The sequence below is a fragment of the Brachyhypopomus gauderio genome, chromosome 15 (genome assembly GCF_052324685.1).
Source record: "Brachyhypopomus gauderio isolate BG-103 chromosome 15, BGAUD_0.2, whole genome shotgun sequence".
Lineage (NCBI taxonomy): Eukaryota > Metazoa > Chordata > Actinopteri > Gymnotiformes > Hypopomidae > Brachyhypopomus > Brachyhypopomus gauderio.
This window is the reverse complement of record NC_135225.1, coordinates 23329167-23355399: the sequence shown is the minus strand read 5'-3', so window position 1 is coordinate 23355399 and position 26233 is coordinate 23329167. Positions and strand designations below refer to the sequence as shown.

Below are 26233 nucleotides of genomic sequence, written 5' to 3'. Positions count from 1 at the left end.
AATCCTGGTTTTCTGCTAATCTCCTAAAATTAAACAGTGATAAAACCGAGGTTCTCCTCGCTGGCACTAAAACAACATTATCCAAAACCAACAGTCTGTCTATTAATATTGACAATTCTTCTGTTGTCCCCTCAACTCTGGTAAAAAGTTTGGGTGTCATCCTTGACACTACCCTATCTTTTCAATCCCATATCAATAACATTACCTGGTCTGCCTACTTTCACCTATGAAATATCAGTCGTCTCCGCCCATCTCTTACTCCACATGCCACTGCCATTCTTGTTCATAGTCTTGTCACTTCCTGTTTAGATTATTGTAATTCTCTTCTTTTTGGTCTTCCACACAAATCTCTCAATAAGCTTCAACTGGTTCAAAACTCTGCTGCCCAGTATCATCACCAGAACTCCTTTTTTCCACCATATCACTCCTGTTCTGTCACAGCTTCATTGGCTCCCGGTCAAGTTTTGCATAGATTACAAAATCTTTCTTCTCAATTTCAAGGCCATCCATAATCTTGCTCCAATCTATCTTTCTAATCTTCTCACTGTTGCCACTCCCTCTCGCTCTCTCAGATCTTCCTCATCTATACACCTTACAATACCCTCTGCCCGTCTTGCCACCATGGGGAGCAGAGCTCTGCTCCGCGACTTTGGAATTCTCTGCCATCTGATCTACGGAACATAAGCTCTCTCAATCAGTTCAAATCCTCACTTAAAACTTACCTGTTTAGGACAGCCTATAACACCCGATTGGTCTGACAAATGTCATAATGAAAGTGTGAATTTGCTTCTGTTGTATTATAGTTTTAACTGTTTTAAATTGTTTGTTCTCTTATTGCCGTGTTGTCTGTAAGGTGTCCTTGAGTGTCAGAAAGGCGCCTATGAAATAAAATGTATTATTATTATTATTCTCATCATCATCTTCATCTGTGAAATCTGCCTCTGCTTGAGTAATGAGTGAACCTTTGCTTGACTGGGAAGATGGCACCTCAGCATGAGAGTCATTTAACTGGGAACAGAACATTTAACTGGGAACAGAACACTTCAGCTTGTGAGTTGCTGTCAAACTGAAGATGAGTTGGATTGTGACAAGCACACATTTCTGGGTATTTACAAAAGCAACTTAAAGCCCTGTAGAATATCTCCCCTGGGCCCTGTAGAATATCTCCCCTGGGGCCCCGTAGAATATCTCCCCTGGGGCCCCGTAGAATATCTCCCCTGGGGCCCCGTAGAATATCTCCCCTGGGGCCCCGTAGAATATCTCCCCTGGGCCCCCGTAGAATATCTCCCCTGGGGCCCCGTAGAATATCTCCCCTGGGGCCCCGTAGAATATCTCCCCTGGGGCCCCGTAGAATATCTCCCCTGGGCGCTGTAGAATGTCTCCCCTGGGCCCTGTAGAATGTCTCCCCTGGGCCCTGTAGAATGTCTCCCCTGGGCCCTGTAGAATATCTCCCCTGGGCCCTGTAGAATATCTCCCCTGGGCCCTGTAGAATATCTCCCCTGGGCCCTGTAGAATATCTCCCCTGGGCGCTGTAGAATATCTCCCCTGGGCCCAGTAGAATATCTCCCCTGGGGCCCTGTAGAATATCTCCCCTGGGGCCTGTAGAATATCTCCCCTGGGCCCTGTAAAATATCTCCCCTGGGGCCTGTAGAATGTCTCCCCTGGGGCCTGTAGAATATCTCCCCTGGGGCCTGTAGAATATCTCCCCTGGGGCCCTGTAGAATATCTCCCCTGGGGCCCTGTAGAATATCTCCCCTGGGGCCCTGTAGAATGTCTCCCCTGGGGCCCTGTAGAATATCTCCCCTGGGGCCCTGTAGAATGTCTCCCCTGGGCCCTGTAATATGTCTCCCCTGGGCCCTGTAGAATATCTCCCCTGGGGCCCTGTAGAATATCTCCCCTGGGGCCCTGTAGAATATCTCCCCTGGGGCCCTGTAGAATATCTCCCCTGGGGCCCTGTAGAATATCTCCACTGGGCCCTGTAGAATATCTCCACTGGGCCCTGTAGAATATCTCCACTGGGCCCTGTAGAATATCTCCCCTGGGCCCTGTAGAATGTCTCCCCTGGGGCCTGTAGAATGTCTCCCCTGGGGCCTGTAGTATATCTCCCCTGGGCCCTGTAGAATATCTCCCCTGGGCCCTGTAGAATATCTCCCCTGGGCCCTGTAGAATATCTCCCCTGGGCCCTGTAGAATATCTCCCCTGGGGCCAAGGACAGAATCTGATGTGTGCTGCTGATACCAGTCACTGGGTGCACTGATGGAGGGAGCATTTTGTCCATTACAGAGATATCTTCCTCTTCAATCCAAATGATTGTGACATGTTTGACAGTCTCTTGCAAATATTCATACATTTCCTTTGGACTTTGCAGGTCCCTACCCCCAAGCACATACATGTCCGCTTTTCTTTTCAGAGTTCCCCCGTTGCCATCAGGTGTCCCTTTCCCATGGCCACACTCTGAGTAATTCCAGGTGACCCGCTTGAAACCCCATGTGTAGGGAATGCTGCTCATGAGGTAGCAGTTTGCCCTGTTGAGATATTGGCTGGCTGGCCCATCACTCAAAAAATGTACTGCATCAATGGCATTGACTTGTCTTCTTCTGAAATCCTCTAAAATGGGCTTTATGTGTGCCCACACCGCACGTTCATCATGATGTAAGGACTTGGAAATTGTGGCATAGCACTGTGAACTACCACATGAGAAGGCAACTCCAGTGTGTAATGTTGCCTGTTGCCACCAAAATGGTAGGATTGAATCTCAGTGTTCAGTTTATACGCATTATTTTCTGAGAAGTCTACATGCAAGACCATCTCATTTATCTTCAGGTTCTCCTTAATTCACCTAAATTGCTGCACCTGGTGAAGCCATTTAAAATGGTGGCCTGCGATCAGCTCCAGCCCCTTCTGGAACAGTTCAATCAACTCCGTGAGGGTCCCCCTTTCTGTTTTTTTCATCCAGTTTTTGTATATTTTCCCACCAACCTCAGCATCCACCTTTTCCCACTGTTCCCATGTTGCAGAATCAATGACTGTGGTCATTAAGCTGTACCTTATCAAAGCAGCAGTTTGGACAGAGGCATTGCATGCATCTTATGTCTGCTGTGCTGCATGTTATACTTGTGAGCAGTTCAGATAGGCTTTTTGTAGGAAGTAGGCCTCTAATTGCAAGACTGGCAATCAGGAGAGATATGTTTTCATGTTGGTAACATGCACATGTGTTGTGATCTTTTGCCTTAGCCTCAGTGATATAAAAATGCCTGTACCTTGTAAACTGCTGGTAAGACATGCAGTGTTTTCGGTCACATGTCCGCATCCAACCACCACTACCCTGCCCTCCGGTACCACAGAGGAGCCACTCACCCTGGCTACGGAAGAGGTGAGGAGAGCACTGTTGCGGGTCTCTACCTGAAAAGCTGCTGGTCCAGATGGTATCCCAGGCAGAGCAATAAAAGCGTGTGCCAACCAACTCGCTGCACCCCTCACAGACATCTACAACACCTCACTGGAGCAATCAATGGTCCCTTCCTGTTTCAAAGCCACAACCATTGTCCCCATTCCGAAGAAATCCAACATCTCCAGTTTGAACGACTACCGTCCCATCGCTCTAACACCCATAGTGATGAAGTGTTTTGAGAGGCTGATCCTTCATCACATTAAGAACAGCCTTCCAAGTACCCTGGACCCACACCAGTTTGCCTACCGGGCAAACAGATCTACAGATCTGCCCTGGCAATGCACACAGCACTCAACCATCTGGAGGGAACTAACACATATGTAAGAATGCTGTTTGTTGACTTCAGCTCAGCGTTTAATACGATCATCCCATCCAGACTGGTCTCCAAGCTCAACACCCTTGGAATCAGTAACTCCCTCTGCAATTGGATCATGGACTTCCTCACTGGCACACTTCCCTCACACTCAGCACCGGATGCCCACAAGGCTGTGTACTCTCACCCCTACTCTTCACCCTGTACACCCAAGACTGCTCCGCAGTCAGCACCAACACAATAATCAAGTTTGCTGATGACCCTACAGTCATCGGCAACATTACCAATGACGATGAGGGAGCGTACCGAGAAGTAGTGAAGCTCCTCTCCGAGTGGTGCAATGCCAACAACCTCTCTCTCAATGTCAGCAAAACCAAGGAGCTGATTGTTGACTTCAGACGAGGAAGCAGAGTGCATGTACCGCTGAGCATCGAGGGGACGATGTTGAAGAGAGTGAGCAGCTTCAAGTTCCTCGGTGTCCACATTTCTGAGGATCTCACCTGGTCACTGAACACATCCCACATCATCAGGAAAGCACAGCAAAGGCTCCACTTCCTCTGACGGCTGAAGAGAGTCAACCTGCCACAACAGCTTCTCTGCAACTTCTACAGATCCACAGTGGAAAGCATTCTGAGCAGTTGTATCACGGTCTGGTATGGCAGTGCTACTGCTGCTGAACACAAGGCCCTGCAGAGAGTGGTGAAAACTGCCCAGCGCATCACCTCGGCTGCCCTCCCACCCATGCAGGATCTTTACAACAAGAGATGTTTGAGGAAGGCCCTCTGCATCTCCTCCGACCCCACACACCCCAGCCACCGGCTGTTCCAGCCTCTGCCATCTGGAAGGAGGTACAGGAACATCAAAGCCAGAACCACAAGACTCAGGAACAGTTTTTTTCCCCGTGCTGTTAAACTGGTATCACCAGCCACTTTACCTCAACTGGACATATATAGACTTACCTCCCCCTGACTATATCTCAGATTTGCCACTAGTCCAGAGACCAGTCCACCAGCCCATTTGCACCATGCACTTTATCCCGTCCCATTCCCCATTTACCTGCCATGTTCCTACCTCAGTCACTGTTGCACCTCTGCTATTCACACACACTGTACATACCGTACCTATATTTTTATATTTCATACCCTATACCGTTATCCATTTTACATTCTTACCTTGCTCATTTAATGTCTGTTGCCTGTCTTGCACTATGTTGTCCTGCACTATGTTGTCCTGAACTATGATGTATGTAACTGCTGCTGTGATTTTGTAGTATGTAATTGCACTGAGGCCTAGCCTAAAAGTGTTTCATTGTGCTGTACAACCCTCCCCTTTCAGTTTTTTCTCTTGATATCTGTAAATAGACAGATTCAATCATGTACACAAGGATTTCAGAAACACACTGCAAAAAAATTCATATTAATAATGTATTGCATTTACTTTTGCATTCAGAAGTAATAGTCTGCATGTATTTCTGAGCAAATGAGTGAATCTGCATGAATGAGTGCCTGTGTATGTTTATCTGTAGAGCTTTTTAGAGCTGAATTTTCCAAGTATAAAAAGTTATCTTCCACTTGGCCTCAATATAACTGCACATTGTACAACTGGCACAGGTTATTTGATGCAGCACCCTGCATCTCTATCAATAAGTTAAATGTTTGTATTTACTTTGCTGGTCTTTTCCTCAGGACCTCCTCTCTCCTTACACAATCTGCATTTAATCTCTCCCTGTACTTCCTTGTTCTTTCTGTACTCGCCATCTATTGAAATCTGCCTCAAACTAAAGAAATAAAGGGAAACATTTGAGTGACAAAATTGTTTTTTTTTATAAATATACATATTTTTATTGGACATTGTATAAAATTACAGTACACATACTGACAGAAACAGTGTTAAAATCCATTTTCTCATAAATCCATTTTCTCAAAAAACAATTCTCATACCCCCCTCCCCACCCAAGTTGGTCTAAAGGAAAAAGAAGAGTAAATAAAAAAAATAAAATAAATTATAATAAAATAAATAACAAAAAAAATAAAAAATAAATGATAATAATAACACTGAAAAGTGAAAGTGAATAAATGAGTAAGGATAGGGGCCCTCAAGAGTTAGTTCAGTTTTAGACAAAGCGATGATTGGTCAAAATAGTAAAGAACTAAGAAAAGGGGAACATGTACATGTATTGCTTTTGAGCCTGAAACAGAATTTGTGAATCTCTTGTTGCTGTGAGCATTAATATCTGTTTCTATGTTAGTCTTTATGTATACCTGTTGTGCATCTTGTTGGTAGTGCTTTTTGGAGGTAGGGAGTGGCTGCCATTTTGTTTGTATGTATTTATTGTTCATGTTTGGCAAGTGTAGTTTAGTTCATATGTTGTTTGTTTTCTTTGTAAGTATAGTTTGGTAAAGCTGTTTTGGTTCTGAGTGACGTTTTGTTTGTTATTTTGGCCTTGGCCACTCCCGAAGACATTTACATCCGTCTTATCCACTACTATGTCTGAATACAAGGCTAAATTTTCATCAATTTTGGTCTGGTTGTCCAGTCCCTTTTACATTCAACTGCTATAAAAACATGCACCTCTATGTTACTGTTCCTCTAGACTAGACGAGGACGTAACATAATTGGGGGCTCGTCTATTTCTGTTTTCCTTTCTTCCTTCCCTGTTGTTGGCTGTTCTGGTTTGGGGTTTTTTTCTTGTGGGTGGGGTGGTTTGGTTGTTGGTTTTGTTTGCATGGTTGGTGCCATGGCTAGTTTTGATTTATCGGAGTTCACTCTTTGTCCTAGTCTTGAGCGATTTGATCAGTGTAGGAAGGAGGACTTATTGTTAATAGCTGATTTTTTTGATGTGGGAGTATCTCGTGCGTCTACAAAACGGGAAATAAAGGGGATATTGGAATCCTGTTTGATTCGTGATGGTATATTGCCCGAGAGGGGTGATCCTGTTGCTGGTACTGTGTTTCTGGCTCCTGGTGCATCAATGGCGGAGGCCGTGGTGACACCTGGGGTTGGACCACTTCCCAAGCCTCGGGTCTTCCAGTCTCCAGGCGATGACCCTATGCTGTGTTTGAGATTAAAGGAGCTGGAGTTGGAGATAAAACGGCAGGAGCATGAGACTGAACTTTTGCGGGTGCGGTCTTTACAGATTGAGGCTGAAAAAGCAGATAAGGAAGCAATACTCTGGAGACAAACTGTAGGCCCAGAAGGCCCTGCACCTTGCCCAATTAAATCATCTCCTTCAGTATCAGTTGGATCGGTGAATGTTGGCACTCCAGTGCCTAGACCTCGCACCACCAGGACGGCTACTACTCCAGTTCTCGCCAAACCCACAGCACACATATACAGGACCAGTTAAGGTGGCTGTTCAGTCAGAATTACCAGTAAATGGAGTAACATTCATTCTAGGAAACGATATTGCTGGAGGGGTGGTGTTTCCAGTACCTGAAGTAGTACAGACTCCGGTGGAATCTGATGAACCATTAAGTGATGAGTCCACACTGTTTCCTGCTTGTGTGTTAACTCGTGCTCAGACAAAGAAACTGAGTGATGTAGTTCAGAAAATGTAAATAGTTCAATGGGACACCAAATAGAGCTATAGAGGGGCAGGGGTGTATGGAAACACCCAGGGAGTCAGACATCACTTTAAAAAAAGTGGACCAATAATTTTGAAGTTTTGGGCAAGACTAGAACATGTGAGTGAGGTCAGCTAAGGCTACTGAGCATCTGTCACACAAAGGGTTCATTCCTGGGTTGTATTTAGATAATCTTGTTTTACATAAATGCATTCTATGTAAAACCTTGAACTGTATAAAATTAAGATATGCACAAGAAGATAGATATTAACTTCGTACACAGCTTTGTCCCACCAGGGGGGTGTTCCAAGAAGCGGGTTAAGCGAGAAAACCCGGGTAAGTTAACTCAGAGTTCACGGAAACTCGAGGTTTTCCGTTCCAGAAACCGAGCTTAGAGAGAACCGGAGTCAGTTACTATAGCAACTTATGCTCTGAAGCTAACCTGCTCGCTGGCAGGTTAACTTGGACCTGACCCAGAGTTACAAACACGTCACCATGACGTGTCCTTTCCTCGAAGATCATGTGGATATTGAAACTCAGTTTATTCGCTGAGTTCTTCGTCGGGAACGCCTTATAAAACCCCGAATAGACATAGGCCTACTATCATTTTCAGATTATTTTTTAATGAACGTTATCGTTTTTCAGCACAATCCAATACTTACATCAATAAAATTATTAAGCGTCACATTTCAAATATTACACATCGCGGATCAGCCCTAAATTCTCTCCAGATTGTTATACATCGCTCTTCGTTTTTTGCTAGTGGAAGTTTTTTTTTTATAGTGTAGAAGATGCGAGATCTGTCAGCAAAGCTACTGTATGTCGGTCTGTCCAAAAACTATGTCTGGCATTAAATTGACTAGTGCCCAGTTTTGTGGTGTTTCCTGGGCTTAAGCCAGTTATGGACATCAAAGAGGAATTCCACAGCATCGTTGGTTTGTCTTTAATTCACACGGACAATAAAGAAATTAAGCAAAGGAGAAGCAGTATATAACAAACTTCATTCCGTTTACATTTTAAGGATTTCCTAGAGTGATTGGCTGCATTGATGGAACCTACATATGCTACCTATTCCAGCACCATTAGAACATGAAGGCGATTACATAAACAGAAAATCCATCCATAGCATGAATGTACAGGTACTAACATTTATAATACTTAATGAATAATGTACTTATCTTTAATGGTAACAAAACTAACGTAGCTATTGCCACCAGCCACTTTCCCTCAAACTGAGGGAATTTTACATTTATTTCCCTTGCTTATTATATGTCTATTGCCTGGCTTGCACCATGACTGTCTTGCACTATGTTGTCCTGCACTATGTTGTATGTAATTGCTGCTGTGATATTTTGTAGTATGTAATTGCACTGAGGCCTAGCCTAAATGTGTTTCATTGTGCTGTACAACCCTGTTTCAGCATAATGATAATAAAGTTGAATTGAATTGAACTGACCGTTCTCCCCATCAAGATCATATGTGATGCTTCCCACCTCATCACAAATGTTGAAGCCAGATGGCCAGGATCCGTGTATGATTCCACACTGTACAACAAATCTGAATAGAGTAGGCCTGAGGTAGTGCAGTGTAATAGTTAAATCAGTGTAATGCAGTGTAATAGTTAAATCATTGCAAACCCTAGTGTGATTATAGGACACTATGACGGCCTCCTTCATGGAGACAGAGGGTATCCCTGCCTGTCCTATAGGCCTACCTTATGACTCCCTATTCAGATCCTGCACCTGGACCACAGTCCCGCTACAATCAGGCCCACAGCAAAACCAGGGCAAGAATTTAAATGACCCTAGGAATCCTCGAGGCCAGGTTCCAGTGCCTGAAGGGGCTCAGAGTAACCCCTGATAGGGTGTGCCACATAATAATGGCATATGTGGTATTACACAACATTGCAACCATCCAGGAAGAGCGACAGCCTACCATCTTTGACATGCCCACAGATGAGGAACCTTACATGCATGTGGGTGACAACAGAGATGGTGGAGTTGTCAGAGACTCCATCTGCAATCACTGCTTTCCACATTAAATCATGCACCACCACCCACCCCACCCCACCATCCACCCTGTAACCTTTTAATATACATTACAGTCAAATTCACTGTTATGTTTCATTATTTCATTTTTCTTGTAAATAAATATATTTTAGAATATATTTTAAGAATAAGATATAGTTATATACAGCCATACCACTTTGTACTATATTCTTATACTTCATTTTTATCTGATGCCATGTGTGTTTCACACCACTCAGATTAGACCTGGAATCAATAAGTGTTCAATTAAAAAATATTTAAAAACTCAATACAGTATTATAAAGGTGGAGAAAATAATAATATAATCGCACCCTTCTGCTAAATATAAAAATATCATTTTCACTCACGCATTAACTCTGTTGGCAATTATTTGACATGCTGACTGCCTTTCTCTAGCAGCTACCGCAGTATTACATTTACGTTTAATAATATCTAAATATTCTGCATACGCAGTCATTAACACTCCTAAGCTACAGTGGTGTGAAATACGATGCTCGGCTGAATTTCGCGTTTAAGTCCATGATAAATCCTATTTATCTGCGTTCCATTAAGAATGCCTTTTATAGTTACGCGTGAACGCGCTTCTGTCTGGGTCAACCTACTCAGAGTTGAGCGACCCTGATTACTTTAACTCCGATCAACCGTTTTGGAACCGAAAACTCTGAGTATGTCAGATCGGGTTAAGACAACTCAGAGTTCAGGGTTAAGTTTAGAGTTTGTTAACCCCGCTTTCTGGAATACCCCCCAGGCGTCCTGAAACGTTTTTCCCCAATTCCCTTTCCCATGTGGATCTTATTTTGGTTGTTGGACACTCCCCCTGTAGTAATAAGTGTTTATACAATCTGGAAATGATACCTGTGAAGTTATATGTTTCTTTTAAAACATAATTTAATAAATCTTGGAGGCAAATTAGGAAATGTTGGGCAGTGATATTTGACAAAGTTAAAAACCTGAAAAAAATCGAAATAGATGACTACGGGGCAAACCAAAGTTGTCAGAAAGTTGTTCAAAACTGGGGAAAACACCCCCCCAAAAAATATCCTTAAAGTGAGAGATGCCCAATCTGTTCCATAAGCTAAAGTCTAGAGTCAATCCTAGAAGGGGTAAACAGATGATTTTTGAGTAAAGGAGCATATAGTGACATTACTTAGTTTAAAATGTCTCTGGAATTGTGTCCAAATTTTGATTGTAGATAAAACTACTGGGTTTGACGTGTATTGCGTGGCCGATATCAGAAGATGTGAGCACATGAGAGCTGGAAAACGTGTTCTGAGTGGAATATGCTTCCATTTTGCACCAGTCTTGTTCGGGTTAATGAATCCAAAATAAAACCTTATGTATATTTGCCACCCAGTAGTAATACTTTAAATTAAAAAGGCCAAGTCCTCCATTGATTCGAGGTGCTTGAAGTACACTTGTTTTAACCTTAGGAGTTTTGCCTGCCCAAATAAAAGACAATATAATTTTATTCACAGTGGCAAAAAAGGCTTTTGTTAAAAAACAGGTAGGCATTGAAAGAGAAATAGAAACCTGGGTAATACATTCATGTTAACAGATTGAATTCGACCCACTACAGAGAGCAGGAGCTGAGACCATCTTTGTAGATCTGCCTTAACTTTATTAACCAGCTTCTCAAAATTGTTCTTACGTAATGCTGAAAGAGAGTGATACTTATCCCCAGATATCGAAAGTTTCCAGGTGATAACTGAAAAGGCAGCTCACCCTGTTGGATGTTTATAGCAGCAGAGTTGAGTGGAAAGCACTCACTTTTACTCAGGTTAAGATTGTAACCCGAGAAAGAGCCAAATTTGCCTAGAATCTCTAGTAAATGATCAGAACAGCCCACAGGATCCGTAATGTATAATAAAAGATCATCAGCATACAGGGAGACTCACCATTACTGACCCACTGCCAAACCAGTCATGCTGAAGGATGTTGCAGGCAGCAGATCGATCTCCATGGCGTCTCCAGTCTCCGTCACGTGCTCAGTGTGAACCTGCTTTCATCTGTGAAGAGCACAAGGCGCCTGTGGCGAATTTGCCAATCCTGGTGTTCTCTGGCAAATGCCAAGTGTCCTGCACGGTGTTGGGCTGTGAGCACAACCCCCATCTGTGGACATCGGGCCCTCATACCATCCTTATGGAGTCGGTTTCTAACTGTTTGTGCAGACACATGCACATTTGTGGCCTGCTGGAGGTCATTTTGCAGGGCACTGGCAGTGCTCCTCCTGTTCCTTCTTGCACAAAGGCGGAGGTAGCGGTCTTGCTGCTGGCTTGTTGCCCTCCTACGGCCTCCTCCACGTCTCCTGGTGTACTAGCCTGTCTCCTGGTAGCGTCTCCAGCCTCTGGACACTACTCTGACAAACACAGCAAACCTTCTTGCCACAGCTCGCATTGATGTGCCATCCTGGATGAGCTGCACTACCTGAGCCACTTGTGTGGGTTGTAGAGTCTGTCTCATGCTTCGTGTGAAAGGACCACCAACATTCAAAAGTGACCAAAACATCAGCCAGAAAGCATAGGTACTGAGAAGTGGTCTGTGGTCCCCACCTGCAGAACCACTCCTTTATAGGGGGGGTCTTGCTAATTGCCTCTCATTTCTACCTGTTGTCTATTCCATTTGCACAACAGCAGGTGAAATTGATTCACAATCAGTGTTGCTTCCTAATGAACTGGTTGGTTTCACAGTGTGGTTGACTTGGAGTTATATTGTGTTGTTTAAGTGTTCCCTTTATTTTTTGAGCAGTGTATTATTGAGTAAACAAAATTAATTAATTTTCTAGTTTTAATTCAAAATCTAACTTTGTGAAATGTGCTTGGGACAGTCGCGCCATATGAGCTTTTTCTAGTTTGGCTGAAAATTGTGAAAAAAAGGAATGTTAATCCCATGAATACTCTGTAAATTCATATAAAACAGCACTTTCTGAACAATATAACCACAGTTTTGTAAATTTTTTTCTATAATTTAAGTATATTTCACACTTTGGACCAAAAAAAAGCCATGTCATGTCAACCACCCCCAAACGTATTTTACACATAAGGAGATAGTACTTACTGAGCCCCGGAGGGGACATGAGTAAAAAAAAAAAGAAGTGCACCATTCAAGCGCACGTTTTCTGTAATTCGTGCTCACAAATTATTAATTCGTTCACACGTTTTGTTTTAATCGTGCGCACGTTTTTATTAAACTCGTGGTCATGATTTGTTAATTCGTTCACACGATTAACAATTCATTCTCACGTTTTCATTCATTACTCTGCAAACACTACTGGCCTAAGTGCATACAAGTTCATACATTCCCTGAAACTGTATATACTTTAATTGTTTAGATTTATGCCACAATTAACAGAGATACGCTTATTAGGGGGCTGTGGTGCACACACACACACACACTAGTGATTACTAGGGGGCTGTGGTGCACACGTGCCCAGAGCGGTGGGCAGCCCAGCGCCCGGGGAGCAGTAGGGGTTAGGTGCCTTGCTCAAGGGAACCTCCGTCATGACCTCAGGCCTGGGAATCAAACCCACAAACTTCTGGTCACCAGTACCAGTTACCTACCCATGATATGTCATGGGGCAGTCATGGTCTGGTGGTTAGGGAACTGGTCTTGTGACCGTAGGGTCGTGGGTTCGATTCCCAGACCTGAGGCCATGACTGAGGTGTCCTTGAGCAAGGCACCTAACCCCAACTGCTCCCCGGGCGCCGGGCTAGGGCTGCCCGCCGCTCTGGGCACTTGTGATCCACAGCCCCCTAGTAATCACTAGTGTGTGTGTGTGTTCTAACTGCACAGATGAGTAAAAGCGTTTACATTTATATCTCCTTGCCAGTTACTTTTGACCCTCATCAGTTTACATACTGGTGCTCCACCGAAAATGCTTGTCAGCTCTCCATGTCACACTGTCCCACCTGGAGCACCCTATGTCCAAATGCTATTTTGATAATGTCAATATAATAATCCCTCAAAACCTGTTCTCTAACCTATAGGCCCTGGGCATCTTAGCATCACTCTACCTGGATTCTGGATTAGGAACACACCACTCCTCTCTACTCATACTGAGCACTAGTGCTCCTCAGGGTTGCATACTGGGTCCACTCCACTCAAAATAAGAAAGTAATCATTGACTTCAGTAAAGACAGTGGTATTCATGTTCCACTGAGTATCATCAGTGATGTGGTAGAAAGAGTAACCAGCTTCAGAATCCTGGGTGTTCACATATCTGAGGATCTGTCTTAGGTCACCAAAACCATCTCAGTATAAAAAAGCCCAATGATTCTTTCTGAGATTACTTGGGGAAATTAAACCTTAACAGAGACCTGCTTGTTTACTTTTACAGATGCAGTATTGAAAGCATCCTTACCCAATGCTTTTCAACACGGTACTCCATGTGTACCTCAACAGAGAGAAGCACCTTGCGGTGGGTCATCAACAGCGCCCAGAGAACCATCAGAACACTACAATCCCTCTTAACTAACATTACTAAGCTATAAGCAAATTTGTTTTATGTCCAGTTTCACTGAGTCCATTACATTTTGACAGTCCTTCTAGTTATCACTCTGATGGAGAAATGCATTTGTATGACCCAAGCAGGCAAAGGCAGTTAAAACAACTGTACACTTAAGCTTCCTCAACATTTTACAAACAAGAATATCAATGAAGAAATATATGTAACACTATCAGCCAAGGTGTGTGGAAACAATGTGTTTAATATGGATGTTGCAATTGGGAGTCCATTGGGGGCTGGGGTGGCTTAAATTTAATTAATTAAAAATATATATTCAGGCAATTGATATACAGTCTTAAGATGCTGAGATGTATAAATGTATGCATATGTCTACTAATAAACAATGTATAAAAATGGAACAACTTTCTAGGCAAACTGCAGACAAACATGGGAAACAAAAACAAAATGAATAACAACAATAATAAAAGTGGTCATTATTGTTTGCTCCATAATCCATATTCAATTTCTTGTTTATTTTTATGTCAGCATATTTATATTTTTAAATATACCAATAATTGTGAAGAAAATGCAATAGACATTCAGCTTATTTTGCCTATTCTAGTAGGTTACACACCTACATTATAACATTATTGTCAAACACAGACCAATTATGAGGCATCTGAAAATATTTTACTTGGCATTAGCATAATCAAACTCGTTAATGTAGCTGTGTAAAACAACAGTCATGTAACTGTGGGTAGTACATTATAAAGAAAAAAGACAAGAACCTTGATGAATGTAGTATTTGGAAGAAAATGCTAATCATAAAGAAGAAACGCTCAGAGGAATTTACAAAAAAAACCCCAGAAATTATTGTAGTCTATTTCTATGGTTTTAGTAGTCCTTAGGATTTCAATAATGAAAGTATATTCTCTTTGTCAAGATTCTTCACTTGCTCGCTTTCGTGACTGGTCACCCCTGAAGAAAAAAAAGTGTTGAAAGTTGATCATTATTAAACAGACAAAATGATTTAAACAAAATCTTTTCAGTACATTTTGACACAATCCAACACATAACTTTAAAGTGTTCTATATCAGAGGCAGAAAAATGGGATTTTTAAAAAAGGGCTGTTGTGTGCAGTGCAGAAAACTATGATCTGGTCTCCCAATGAAAGTACCAAAAACAACAGTAAACCAAAGGAGATCTGCAGTATCAAAAAATATTTAAAACATCTTAAGTGAAATCCCATTCCTAATCCATAGGGTTCAGTATGACGTTGGTCCACCCTTTGCTGCTAGAACAGCTTCAACTCTTCTGTGAAGGCTGTCCACAAGGTTTATGGGATTTTTGACCATTCCTCCAGAAGTGCATTTGTGAAGTGACAATGATGTTGGACGCTGGGAGCATGGAATTCTCCAAAATGTGTTGGTATGCTGAAGCATTGAGAGTTCCAGCTACTGAAAAACCAAACACACAACATAATCCTCCCTTCACCAAATGTTACACTTGGCACAATGCAATCAGACAAGTAGTTCTCCTGGCAACCACCAAAGCCAGACTCGTCCATATGATTGCCAGATGGAGAAGCGTGATTCGTCACTCCAAAGAACGTGTCTCCACTGCTCTAGAGTTCAGTGGCAGCATGTTTTACACCACTGCATCTGATTCTTCTTTGCTTTGCATTTGGTGATGAATGAATGAATGTTCGATTTATATAGCGCCTTTCCGAATTCCCAAGACGCTTTACAATTTAACACAGGTACAAGTCACAGACAACCAATCACACACACACCAGCGAGAAGCGGCAGCCAATTGCGCACAGTGTACTCTCTACCGGAAGCCACAGCCCCCTGGGGGACTGAATGGGGTGCAGGAAGGGGAGAGAGAAGACAGACCTTAGTGGCAAAGCACCATCCACCACTGGGCATACAAGCAAATACACACACACACTCAGACACGACTTTTTATTGAACATAGAGACACAGACACACACTCAGGGAGAATTTGTCTGGGACTGCCAATTTACCTAACCTCCATGTTTTTGGACTGTGGGAGGAAACCGGAGACCCCGGAGGAAACCCACGCAGACACAGGGAGAACATGGAAAGATAGGGACTCAGATAGGGACTTGAACCCAAGACCCCAGTGCTGAGAGGCAAACGTGCTAACCACCAAGCCACCGTGTTGCCGGTATGCCGGTGATGTATGGCTTGGATGCAGCTGTGCGACCATGGAAACCCATTCCACGAAGCTCTCTGAGCACTGTTCTTGAGCTAATCTGAAGTTTGAATGTCTGTAGTGATTGACTCTGCATAATGTTGGAGACCTCTTCACACTATGTGCTTCAGCATCCGCTGACCCCACTCCATCAGTTTACGTGGCCTACCACTTCATGGCTGAGTTATCATTCCCAAACACTTCCATTTTCATATAACACAGCTAACAGTTGACTGTGGAATATTTAGGAGTGATGAAATTTCACGACTGAATTTGTTGCACAGGTGGGATCCCATCACAATTCCACGCTTGATTTCACTGAGCTCCTGAGAGCGACCCCAGCCTGTGGCCATGGAAGTGATTGGAACACCTGATTCCAATAATTTGGATGGGTGAGTGAATACTTTTGGCAATATAGTGTTTAATGGCAATATATATGTAACCCAAAGTATAATTTCAGGTTACAAACAGTGTTAAAAAGTGCATTATTTACATGTGGAAAAATGTGATTAAAAAGGTAAAAGGTTCACTATAGTTCATGCAGATTAATAGTACAATTAGTAAAAATTAATAGTAAAAATCAAAGTATTCTGTGTTTAAAAAGTTTTTTTCAATATTAAAACTGATGCAATTTAGAGGTACGTTTGCAGCAAACCTGAAGTTTGGGCCTTTTTTTCTGTTTTTATTGGGCGGTTTAGCAGTCTGTTCAGCTCCGGTATTCCTGATTAGTTGGTGGGTGGGAAGGAAAAAATCAGCAGTTTGGACGAGAGAGAGATGAGAGCGAGGAAACGGTAGATTCAGATGTGATTTAGTTAACTTCAAGTTGGGAAAAGTTGTTTTAGGTCCACACAGACCTAGTGTAAGAGTGCTAATACCCTGTAAGCGTTTTGGTGCGTCAAGTTTTACACATTACCGCGTTGGTGGGCATCTTGAACGTGTGCGGAACGTTTTAGCTGTGCTAACTAGCATTAGCTGTGTTAGCGTATCAAGTGTATGGTTTGGCGACTGGAGTTTAGGAGCCGCCCTATTGACAGCGTGTGGTTCCACTGACTGCACCGAGGGAACCCCGCTACCAGGCAGACCCCCAGGCGACCGGAAAAGCTTGGTGGAGTCCCCTGTCTCCGTGGGAGTCCAGAAGTTTCAAGCTACGCCTCTCCAATTCAGACCCGCCTTCTCGGCGCCTCTTTCTTCTCCTCATCCTTCTCCTCAAGGCTCGTTGTAAAGTAGACTGTGAGTACCCAGATATCGAAAGCCAGTTATCAGGTCTGCAACGGGGGTTTTATTTTACTGCCGGCATTTGTACCTTTTGTTTCTGAATATGGAAAGGAAATTGTTTAATGGAAATATGCATCAGTACAGTATGGGTTATAGGCTGTGAAGGTCGGTAGGTATTTTTGTGTACCCTTTATTTGCATACGTGTTTTCCTCAAATTTTCACCTTTAGTATTGCCAATTTTTATCGAGTGTCCATTTTCTTTGTCAAACCTACTGTCTAGGGCTGAGCTGCATCTTTATTATTAGTAGCATCATTTCAAGGAACATCTCACTACAGAACTGCATAGTCAATTTAACCACAACTACAGCCAAATATATTTATTGGGAAAATTTAGATCAGAACTTGGGGCCCTCCTGTCCTGCTGTATTGGAAATAGAAGGGGTTATATATATACAGTTGTGCTCAAAAGTTTACATACCCTGGCAGAATTTTTGCTTTCTTGGCCTTTTCTCAGAGAATATTAATGATAACACACAAACCTTTTTTCCACTCATGGTTAGTGGTTAGCGGTCTGTCTGGATCCCAGAAACTCACTCAGCTTTTATGCACACACACTGATTACAAGCAAACAGGTCACAGGTGAGGATATTACCTTTAGTAGCCATTCAAACCCATTTGTGTCACCTTCTGTGCATGTTATCAGGCCAAAATCACCAGGGTATGTAAACTTTTGATCAGGGTCATTTGGATGTGTTTGGTTGTCATTATAATTAAAAAAGAGAAAACACAGTGGTTGGACAATAAATGGCTTCACCCAACTACTAACCATGAGTGGAAAAAAGTATGTAAACTTTTGAGCACAACTGTATATATATATATATACACAGCCCCGTCGACAGGGGGGGACAACCGGGTCTGTTGTCCCGGGCCCTAGGGCCAGGGGGGCCCATCAAAGAGCCCAGCAATTTATTTTTTATTTAAAGTCTATAATTTTTAAATAATCTTGAAATCTTTCATTAATATAAAATTATGTACTCATAATAAGCTCAATGGCTCAAATATATATGTTTTTTTTAACCTATCTGCATATTTTCCATTAAGTGCATACACCCCCGCCTCCCACTGGAAAATGGTTTGATCCAGCACCGACTGTAGCCAGCCGGTATCCGCCCAACAGCGGGAAATACAGTGGTGGATAGTTAAAGTAAATACTGAAATCTGGAGCGCAGAAAAGAAAGGAAAAACATTTACCTGACGAATTTTAAAGTTGCATTGTGTTCCAGGTTTGAAAAGTGCTGGAATTTAGGCTAAAGTACTTGAAAATGCTTGAAATTGTAACTACTTCATTTCACAACAATATCTGTCTGACTGAACAGTTCTCGTGAAGACGTTAAGATTGGGCGTTTGACGGAGTGACGTCAGGCAGCAAACCGGCAGAAGGCGGAAGCTTTGGAACATGGCAGCAGGCAGCAGGCTGCTGCTAAACAAACTTATCAATATCTTTATTACCCGCTAAACTTAATTTAAGACAACCTAAAAAATATATATATACATATATAATAATAATCTGTGTTTGTTTTTCTTTCACATAGGTATCAACGAACGAAACCACTCTGGAGCACCACAAAGATTTGGACAATATATTCACGTATATTGACAATTGCTTCGATAGGACTATCATGAGCAAACCAGACAAGACCCCATCGACCAAGAGGAGCCGTGCCGAAGCTTCCCCGGGAGCGGCTTCCCCACACACCTGCAACACGGCGGACATCCTGGAGTCCATCAACACCAAACTGTCCAGGTTTGACGCGCGCCTGGCGCTGGTGGCCACACCAAGAGTTTCAGGCGTTGCGTGAGTCGGTGGAGTTCAGCCAGCAGCAAGTGGAGGCACTCGCGGCTGAAAACACGGTTCTCAGAGAGTCGGTGAAATCGCTCACCGAGGGAATGACCCGACTCTCTGAAGAAAACAAAAAAAATAAAAGAAACCATCATCGATCTACAGTCCCGCAGTATGAGAGACAATCTTATATTTGCAGGTATCCCGGAGAAGGCGGACGAAGACCCCGAGACTACGGTGAAAACATTCATACAAACTCACCTAAAAGTCTCAGAGGCAACCGTCAAAAATCACCGCCTGGGGGGGAAACGGCCAGAGGCGCGGAGACCCAGGCCGATCGTGGCAAAATTTGAACATTTCAAACATAAAGAACTGCTGAAGAGCCGCGGCCGGGAGCTGAAGGGAACCAACTTCAGTATTAACGATCAGTTCCCCAAAGAAATCCTGGAGCGACGCAAGGTCTTGTTTCCCATACGCAGGAGTTTCATCCAAGCAGGTTCCCGGGCTGTAATATCAGTGGATAAACTCTACGTGAACGGTCAACTCTACCGCGACACCAACACAACACCATGGCTGTTCTAAACAGGTGAACTGTATCAACACCGACACTAACTCCTTACTACACATTACTTTTCGCCTAGAACAATGACATGTCTAAGTTTAATTAACTAATGCCGGTCTAATTAGCACCGTACCGTATGTTTTCCGTCATAAGTCCTAGTTGTTTATACTTTTTTTGTTGTATATGCACTTTCAGTGTACGTCACCTTTTCCTTTTCCCTTCCCCTCTCTTTTTCTCTTTCTACACTCACCCAGCGATTTGTTCACCCACTTTCAAGACTGCAATGTATTGTGTGCACACACACACGCACATGCAGGCAGGTATGCAAAACAGACACACACGTAGACATATAGCACAATCTCACACTAATACACAGGGGATACACACACATGACCAATTCAAGCAGGCACAGACATACACTCAGGCATATAGCGCAGACGCAGACACATAGGCCTACACGAAACATTCAACACAGGCATACAACACAGAAGTGCAACACACACACCTTTAGCAACCTCCTCCAACACTCAAACAAGTAGTTTTAACATGAGTTCACTGAAGTTCGTCACATGGAATGTACGTGGAACTGGTTCGAGGGAAAAGAGATTGAAAATTTTTAATCGGCTAAACGACTTACGAGCAGATATTGTCTTTCTACAGGAAACACATATGTCTGAAACACCTACATACACACTGACTTCTCCTCAGTTCCCACACTTGTACTCAGCCTGTTACAACTCAAAACAAAGGGGGGGTGGCCATATTAATTAACAAAAGGATAAGCTTTTCCATTAGCAACAATATAACAGATCCAGATGGTAGATATATAATACTTAACCTATCCATTCTAAATATGCGTTTATGTTTTGCTAACATATATGGACCGAATGTTGACGACCCCTCCTTTTTCCACAATATTTTCACTGCACTCTGATCACTCTGACACCAAACTAATAATAGGAGGAGACTTCAACTTGGCACTTGATCCAGATATCGACAGGCTCAGTACAGCAGTGAGTCAAAGGAACTGGCAGTCTGTAGACACCCTAAAACAATATATGAACGATTTTGGGCTCTCTGATGCGTGGCGTTCACAACACCCCACTCTCCGGGACTACTCTTTCTTTTCGGCAGTACACCACTCACATTCTCGTATAGACAACTTCTTAGTTAGCAATTCCATTATGACAGATGTCACAGACACTCGTATTCATCCTATCACTATCAGTGACCATGCACCGGTCTCTCTCTCTTTGACACAGAAAAGAACCACACCAGCAACGAGGAACTGGAGATTAATACATCATTACTTAAGGAACAAGATTTCATTAATTACTTCAAAAAAGAATGGGCAACATATTTAGAATATAACGATCTACCAGGTACCTCTCCGTGTGTTCTTTGGGAAGCAGGGAAGGCAGTAATGCGGGGGAAAATAATATCCTACTGCACACATAAGAAGAATAAAGAAAAAACACAGGTATTAGAATTGGAAGAAAAAATAAAATCTTTAGAAGCTGCCCATGCTGCTTCACCACAAGAACACACAATGAACAAGCTGAGGAAACTCAAACTGGAATTAAATGAAATAATAGATAAAAAGACACAATTTTTACTGCAAAGACTGCGTTGGCAGAATTTTGAACATGGCAATAAATCTGGAAAATTCCTTGCTAATCAGTTAAAGCTTAATAAGGAAAAAACAACTATCTCCTCTATTAAAAACTCAACAGGTAGCATTATTCACGACCCACAACAAATAAATAAAGCTTTTAAAGAGTTTTATAAAGCTTTGTATGCATCACAGATTAATCCATCTGATTCAGCTATTGAAGAATTTATTAATAATATAAATCTCCCAAAGCTGGAAAACGAACAAATTGTTGCACTGGATTCACCACTTGCTCTGCCCGAATTACATGAAGCCCTACAGCAGCTACCAAATAACAAAGCTCCAGGACCAGATGGATTTCCTGTAGAATTCTACAAAGAATTTTGGTCTGTGCTAGAACCAACCTTTTTTAGAATGGTCACTCAAATTAAAAAAGATCATGTACTGTCTCCAGACATGAATTCTGCTAACATTACTGTACTTCTAAAGCCAGGCAAAGACCCTACACTTCCTTCCAGCTATCGCCCCATTTCACTCATAAACGTAGATCTTAAAATTATTTGCAAAACACTTGCCAGAAGACTAGAGAAAATCACCCCACTTATAATACATCCAGACCAAACAGGTTTTATCAAGGGTAGACAATCTGCTAACAATACACGCAGACTAATAAACCTAATAGATTACTGCACAATTAACAAATTAGAGACTATCATTGTATCTTTAGATGCAGAAAAAGCATTTGACCGGGTAAACTGGAAATATTTATTAGCAGTTCTACACAAATTTGGATTTGGCCCATCCTTCATAAACTGGATCAAAGCCTTACATAGTTCTCCTAATGCACGGGTTAGGACAAACGACATCACCTCACAAAGCTTCACTCTGCAGAGGGGCACCAGGCAGGGCTGCCCACTATCACCCTCACTTTTCGTTCTCTTCATTGAGCCATTAGCAGCAGCAATTCGACAAAATGCAAATATTACAGGAATTAACACAGGAACCACAAACCATAAAATAAGTCTCTACGCAGATGATGTATTACTTTTTCTGCAGAACACACAAGCTTCCCTTCCGAATACAATCAAACTTATAGACAGACTCTCTTCTTCCGGCTTTCAAGAGAGGCGGTCGCACTTTATCTCTGCTCCTGCACTCCCTCCCTCCTGCCCTGCTCAGCTTAGATTCTCTGTCTTGTCTTAGTAACCTGACGCTGCTCTTCGAATTTTAACAAGAAAATGGATTTGATCAGGTGGTCTCTCAACGCAATTGACACTATTTTTTCCACGAGGAGTCATGGTGCGGGAGAACCCACATGCCTGGACGGAACGTCCTCAGCTGGATATGTGCATGACTCATGGGGGACCTAGCGTAGTTTGTGTCTTGCGCCTCTCTCCCTGGAAGATGTTGAGGACGTGTACTTATTTGGAACTTTGATCGCAGTGGCTCTGCTGATTGGATTAGGCGTTGCCCTGGTGTATCGGAAAACTGATAGAGTGGAGTCAGCTATTGAACGTCCACGTCAAGTGCCCTATATGATTGATGCGGTGGGTAGAGCTGTTGGAACACAGACTGTGACTGTTGGAAAAAGCTTGGAGACGATCGTGGGTGGAATCAATGCTCTACGTGCGAAGTTGGATCAGTTGGGAGACAGCCGACTTTAAGAGGAGTTCGTGCTCAAATTCCCAAGGACGGGCTCCTTGCTAAATTCCTCATTCTTCTTATCTGCATTGGCGCTCAAACAAATTTCTCCCAGAAGGTCGTCGTCTTGGTTACCTGCTCCTACCCCCACACAGAGACTGTCAGAGATGGCTCTCGCCTTCCACCGCAAACTTTGACACAAAAACTCTGTGCCAGGCCTCTGGCTCCTCCCTCCCTCTCTGAATGGATCACGCCTCTCACTGCTTACTGTCTGTGTTATCAATGAATCACACCTCTCACTGCTTACTGTCTGTGTTATCAATGCTGTATGTGCTATGGGGATTTTTTGCATGCACACAGACTGTTGTCCTGTTCGTGAGAATAATCTGTGGTCATATTTTTTTGTCTCCTCCCAATGTTATCTCTATGTTTCTCTTTGCCTGTGAGGGTGGCGCGTCTGCGTTTGTACGCTGCGTTATGCTGCCGCCGCTCTGGTTTTCTGGTGCTTTAACACTGGGCCCTGGGCTAAAAAGCATTCCATCTTGTACTTGTACAATGTATGACCAATAAATCTGATCTGATCTTCTCTTCTATAACAGAATATTCCATCAACTGGGGCAAATCAACAGTTTTGCCTATAAATTGTAGTTTCCAGAACACGACCACCACTCCACTACAATCAGGTAATATTAGATATTTAGGCATACATGTCTCTGCTAAACTGTTAGACTTGGTACAGTTAAATCATATCCCTCTATTAAAAACAATAGAAGATGATCTCACACGTTGGAACGCTTTACCTATATCACTCATGGGGAGAGTCGCTACCATTAAAATGATGGTTCTACCCAAAGTTAACTATTTATTCTCACTAATCCCAAATAAACCCTCTGCTGCTTGGTTTAAATCCTTAGATTCAAACATCTCAAAATTTCTATGGAAAAATCAAGAATAAGTATGAAAACCTTGCAAAAGCCAAAACGCAATGGTGGCTTAGAATTACCAAATTTTTATCAATATTTCTTAGCCAATAGATTACAGTACATTTTAAAATGGGTCAAACACGACTTAATAGACAGGCCATGGTTGGACCTAGAATAAGCATTCTGCGGGAAAATAAAACTCTCAGACCTACCTTACATTAGTTCTAATATTAAGCGTCAGGACTGTTTTAAAAGCCTTAGTATAAATACTTCACTGACAGCCTGGTGGGAATTCCTTAAATTAACTCAGTCCCCACTCATCCCATACAAACTAACACCCATTTGGAACAATCCAGACATCTGTCAGAACAAGAAAATACTACATTTCACATCATGGCATGACAAGGGAATTAAAAATTTAGAACATGTTATTAAAGATGGAAACTTTGTCACATTTCAGGAACTTGTATCAGAATATGGAATAAACAACAGTAGATTTCTGGAATATCAACAATTAAAATCCATCATTCAACAAAGATTCAACCGCAATCAACTGAATTTAGAAATATCAGCATGGATAACTGAATTTTTAAATCTATATACTCCTAAATTATTATCAAAACTGTATAAATTATTGTTAAAATTTGATGACTCAATCTCCCTTCCGATAGCCAAATGGGAACGAGATCTATTTATTAATCCAGATCAACATTTCTGGACCGACATATGTACAAATATCTTCAAAATAAGTAAAAGCCCCAACTTACAACTTATACAATACAAAGTCCTTCATAGAACACACTATACAGGACAAAGGATGTTCCAAATGGGCCTAGCACAATCAAACATATGCACCCACTGTACAGGCAATATAATTGATAACTATATGCATGCTATATGGGATTGTAGGCCTGTTCAGGAATTCTGGAAGAAGGTATGTGTAGAATTGTCCACGGGGCTTAAAAGCTGCATCCCAACTTCCCCCAGACTGTGCATCCTAGGAGACGTCAGTGAATTAGATACAGAGGCAGACATATCACACATAGTTCTCACTGCCCTATGCATCGCCAAGAAAACCATTCTCATCAATTGGAAAACGAAAAAGAACCTGCATATCACTCATTACAAAAATGTATTACTCGATCACATCTGTCTGGAGAGAATGTCTGCTTCCTCTAAAGACCAGTTGGAGGAATTTAACTCTCTTTGGTTCCCACTGATCAGTTCCATTAGCTAGTCGGGGTGGTTGGCGGGGACTTCAGCTCCCGGAGGGCCGGTTGGTGGCTGGGGGTCGACCCCGGGGAGACTGCTCGTGCCGGCCACTTTCTGGGCTGGAGGGCCGGTGCTGCCGACCTGGGATGCCATGTGTTTTGCCCTAGCGGGTGGTGGTGGGGGGGGGGGGGGGGGGGGGGGGGGGCTTGGGTGGCGCTCCCTCTGGGCTCTGGGGTGTGGGGGCCGGGGTGCGGGGGGAGCAGATGCTGGCCCTCGGCGGGGGTGACTGACCTCCCCTGCGGGGCCGGGTGGCGGGGGCCCTGCCCGTGCGGGGGGGACCTGCGCCGCCGCGGCCGCACCGCTGGGTGGGGTGGGTCGGTCGGCCTTGTGTCGGGCGTTGGGTCTGGGCCTGGGGGCTCCGAGGTGCCTGGGTGGTGGGAGTGGGGCGGTGGATGATGGGGATGTCTCGGGGTGGGCCGGGAGGTAGGGTTCCAGATTCCGACCAGCATGTCCTTAATGCTGTTGATGTCTGTCATCGTTTGATCACTGTGCGATTGGTATGGTTGTGGCTGCATACACAGGGGTGTTGTGTATATGGGACTAGTGTGTGTGGGTGTATATGTATGTGTAGATGTATATGAATGTACATATGTAGGAAGAGGGACCCTTTCCTTTGGACCCAAGCATCCCCCCCCCCCCCCCCCCCCCACACACACACACACACACACACACACACACACAGTCCTTGTACATTTAGGATTCTGGGGGCAGGCACGTACTCAGAGGTTGACGAGGTGGGCCTGCTACCATGGTTCACCCGTCTCCTCACCACTGTCTGTACCTCAGTTTTTTTACGGCACTTTAGACATTGAGGGCCTTTGAGGGGACGGTGTGAACATACACTGCCCAGTGGCCCGGTGCTTTGCCCCACATTTGTCCTAGCACCTGTCCCCTCAATTTTAACTGCACCATAGTATCATACACTACCATACATGCATATACACCAACACCTACACACAACACAGCACTGTGGGTGGAGGGGTGGGAAGGCCTTCCTTCACCCGCTTCCTGCTCCCTGCTGGGGCGGGGGTGGGTCGCCGGAGCGGGACTGGGCTGGTGGCTGGTGGCCAGCCATTCACCCCCGCCGCAGAGGGCGTGCTGGTTTGGATAGGTGTGTGTCTTTGTCCTTGTTTC

The 26233-nt window shown here is 43.4% G+C and overlaps 1 protein-coding gene across 4 annotated transcripts in view; it reads right to left on the bottom strand.

Moving 5' to 3' along the window:
* Positions 1-14330: 14330 nt before the first annotated feature.
* The window catches only part of cacul1 (CDK2 associated cullin domain 1), a 70000-nt gene continuing 58097 nt past the window's right edge, over positions 14331-26233 (bottom strand). Inside the window, exons 8-10 of one of the 4 annotated variants that reach the window (XM_076974086.1) lie at positions 19351-19594; positions 19006-19209; positions 14331-14794 (exon numbers count right to left, since the gene is read on the bottom strand). In XM_076974086.1, the coding sequence (XP_076830201.1) occupies positions 19360-19594 (235 nt within the window). In that variant the 3' untranslated portion in view covers positions 14331-14794; positions 19006-19209; positions 19351-19359. The other 3 variants (XM_076974085.1, XM_076974088.1, XM_076974087.1) reach the window with 3 other exon arrangements.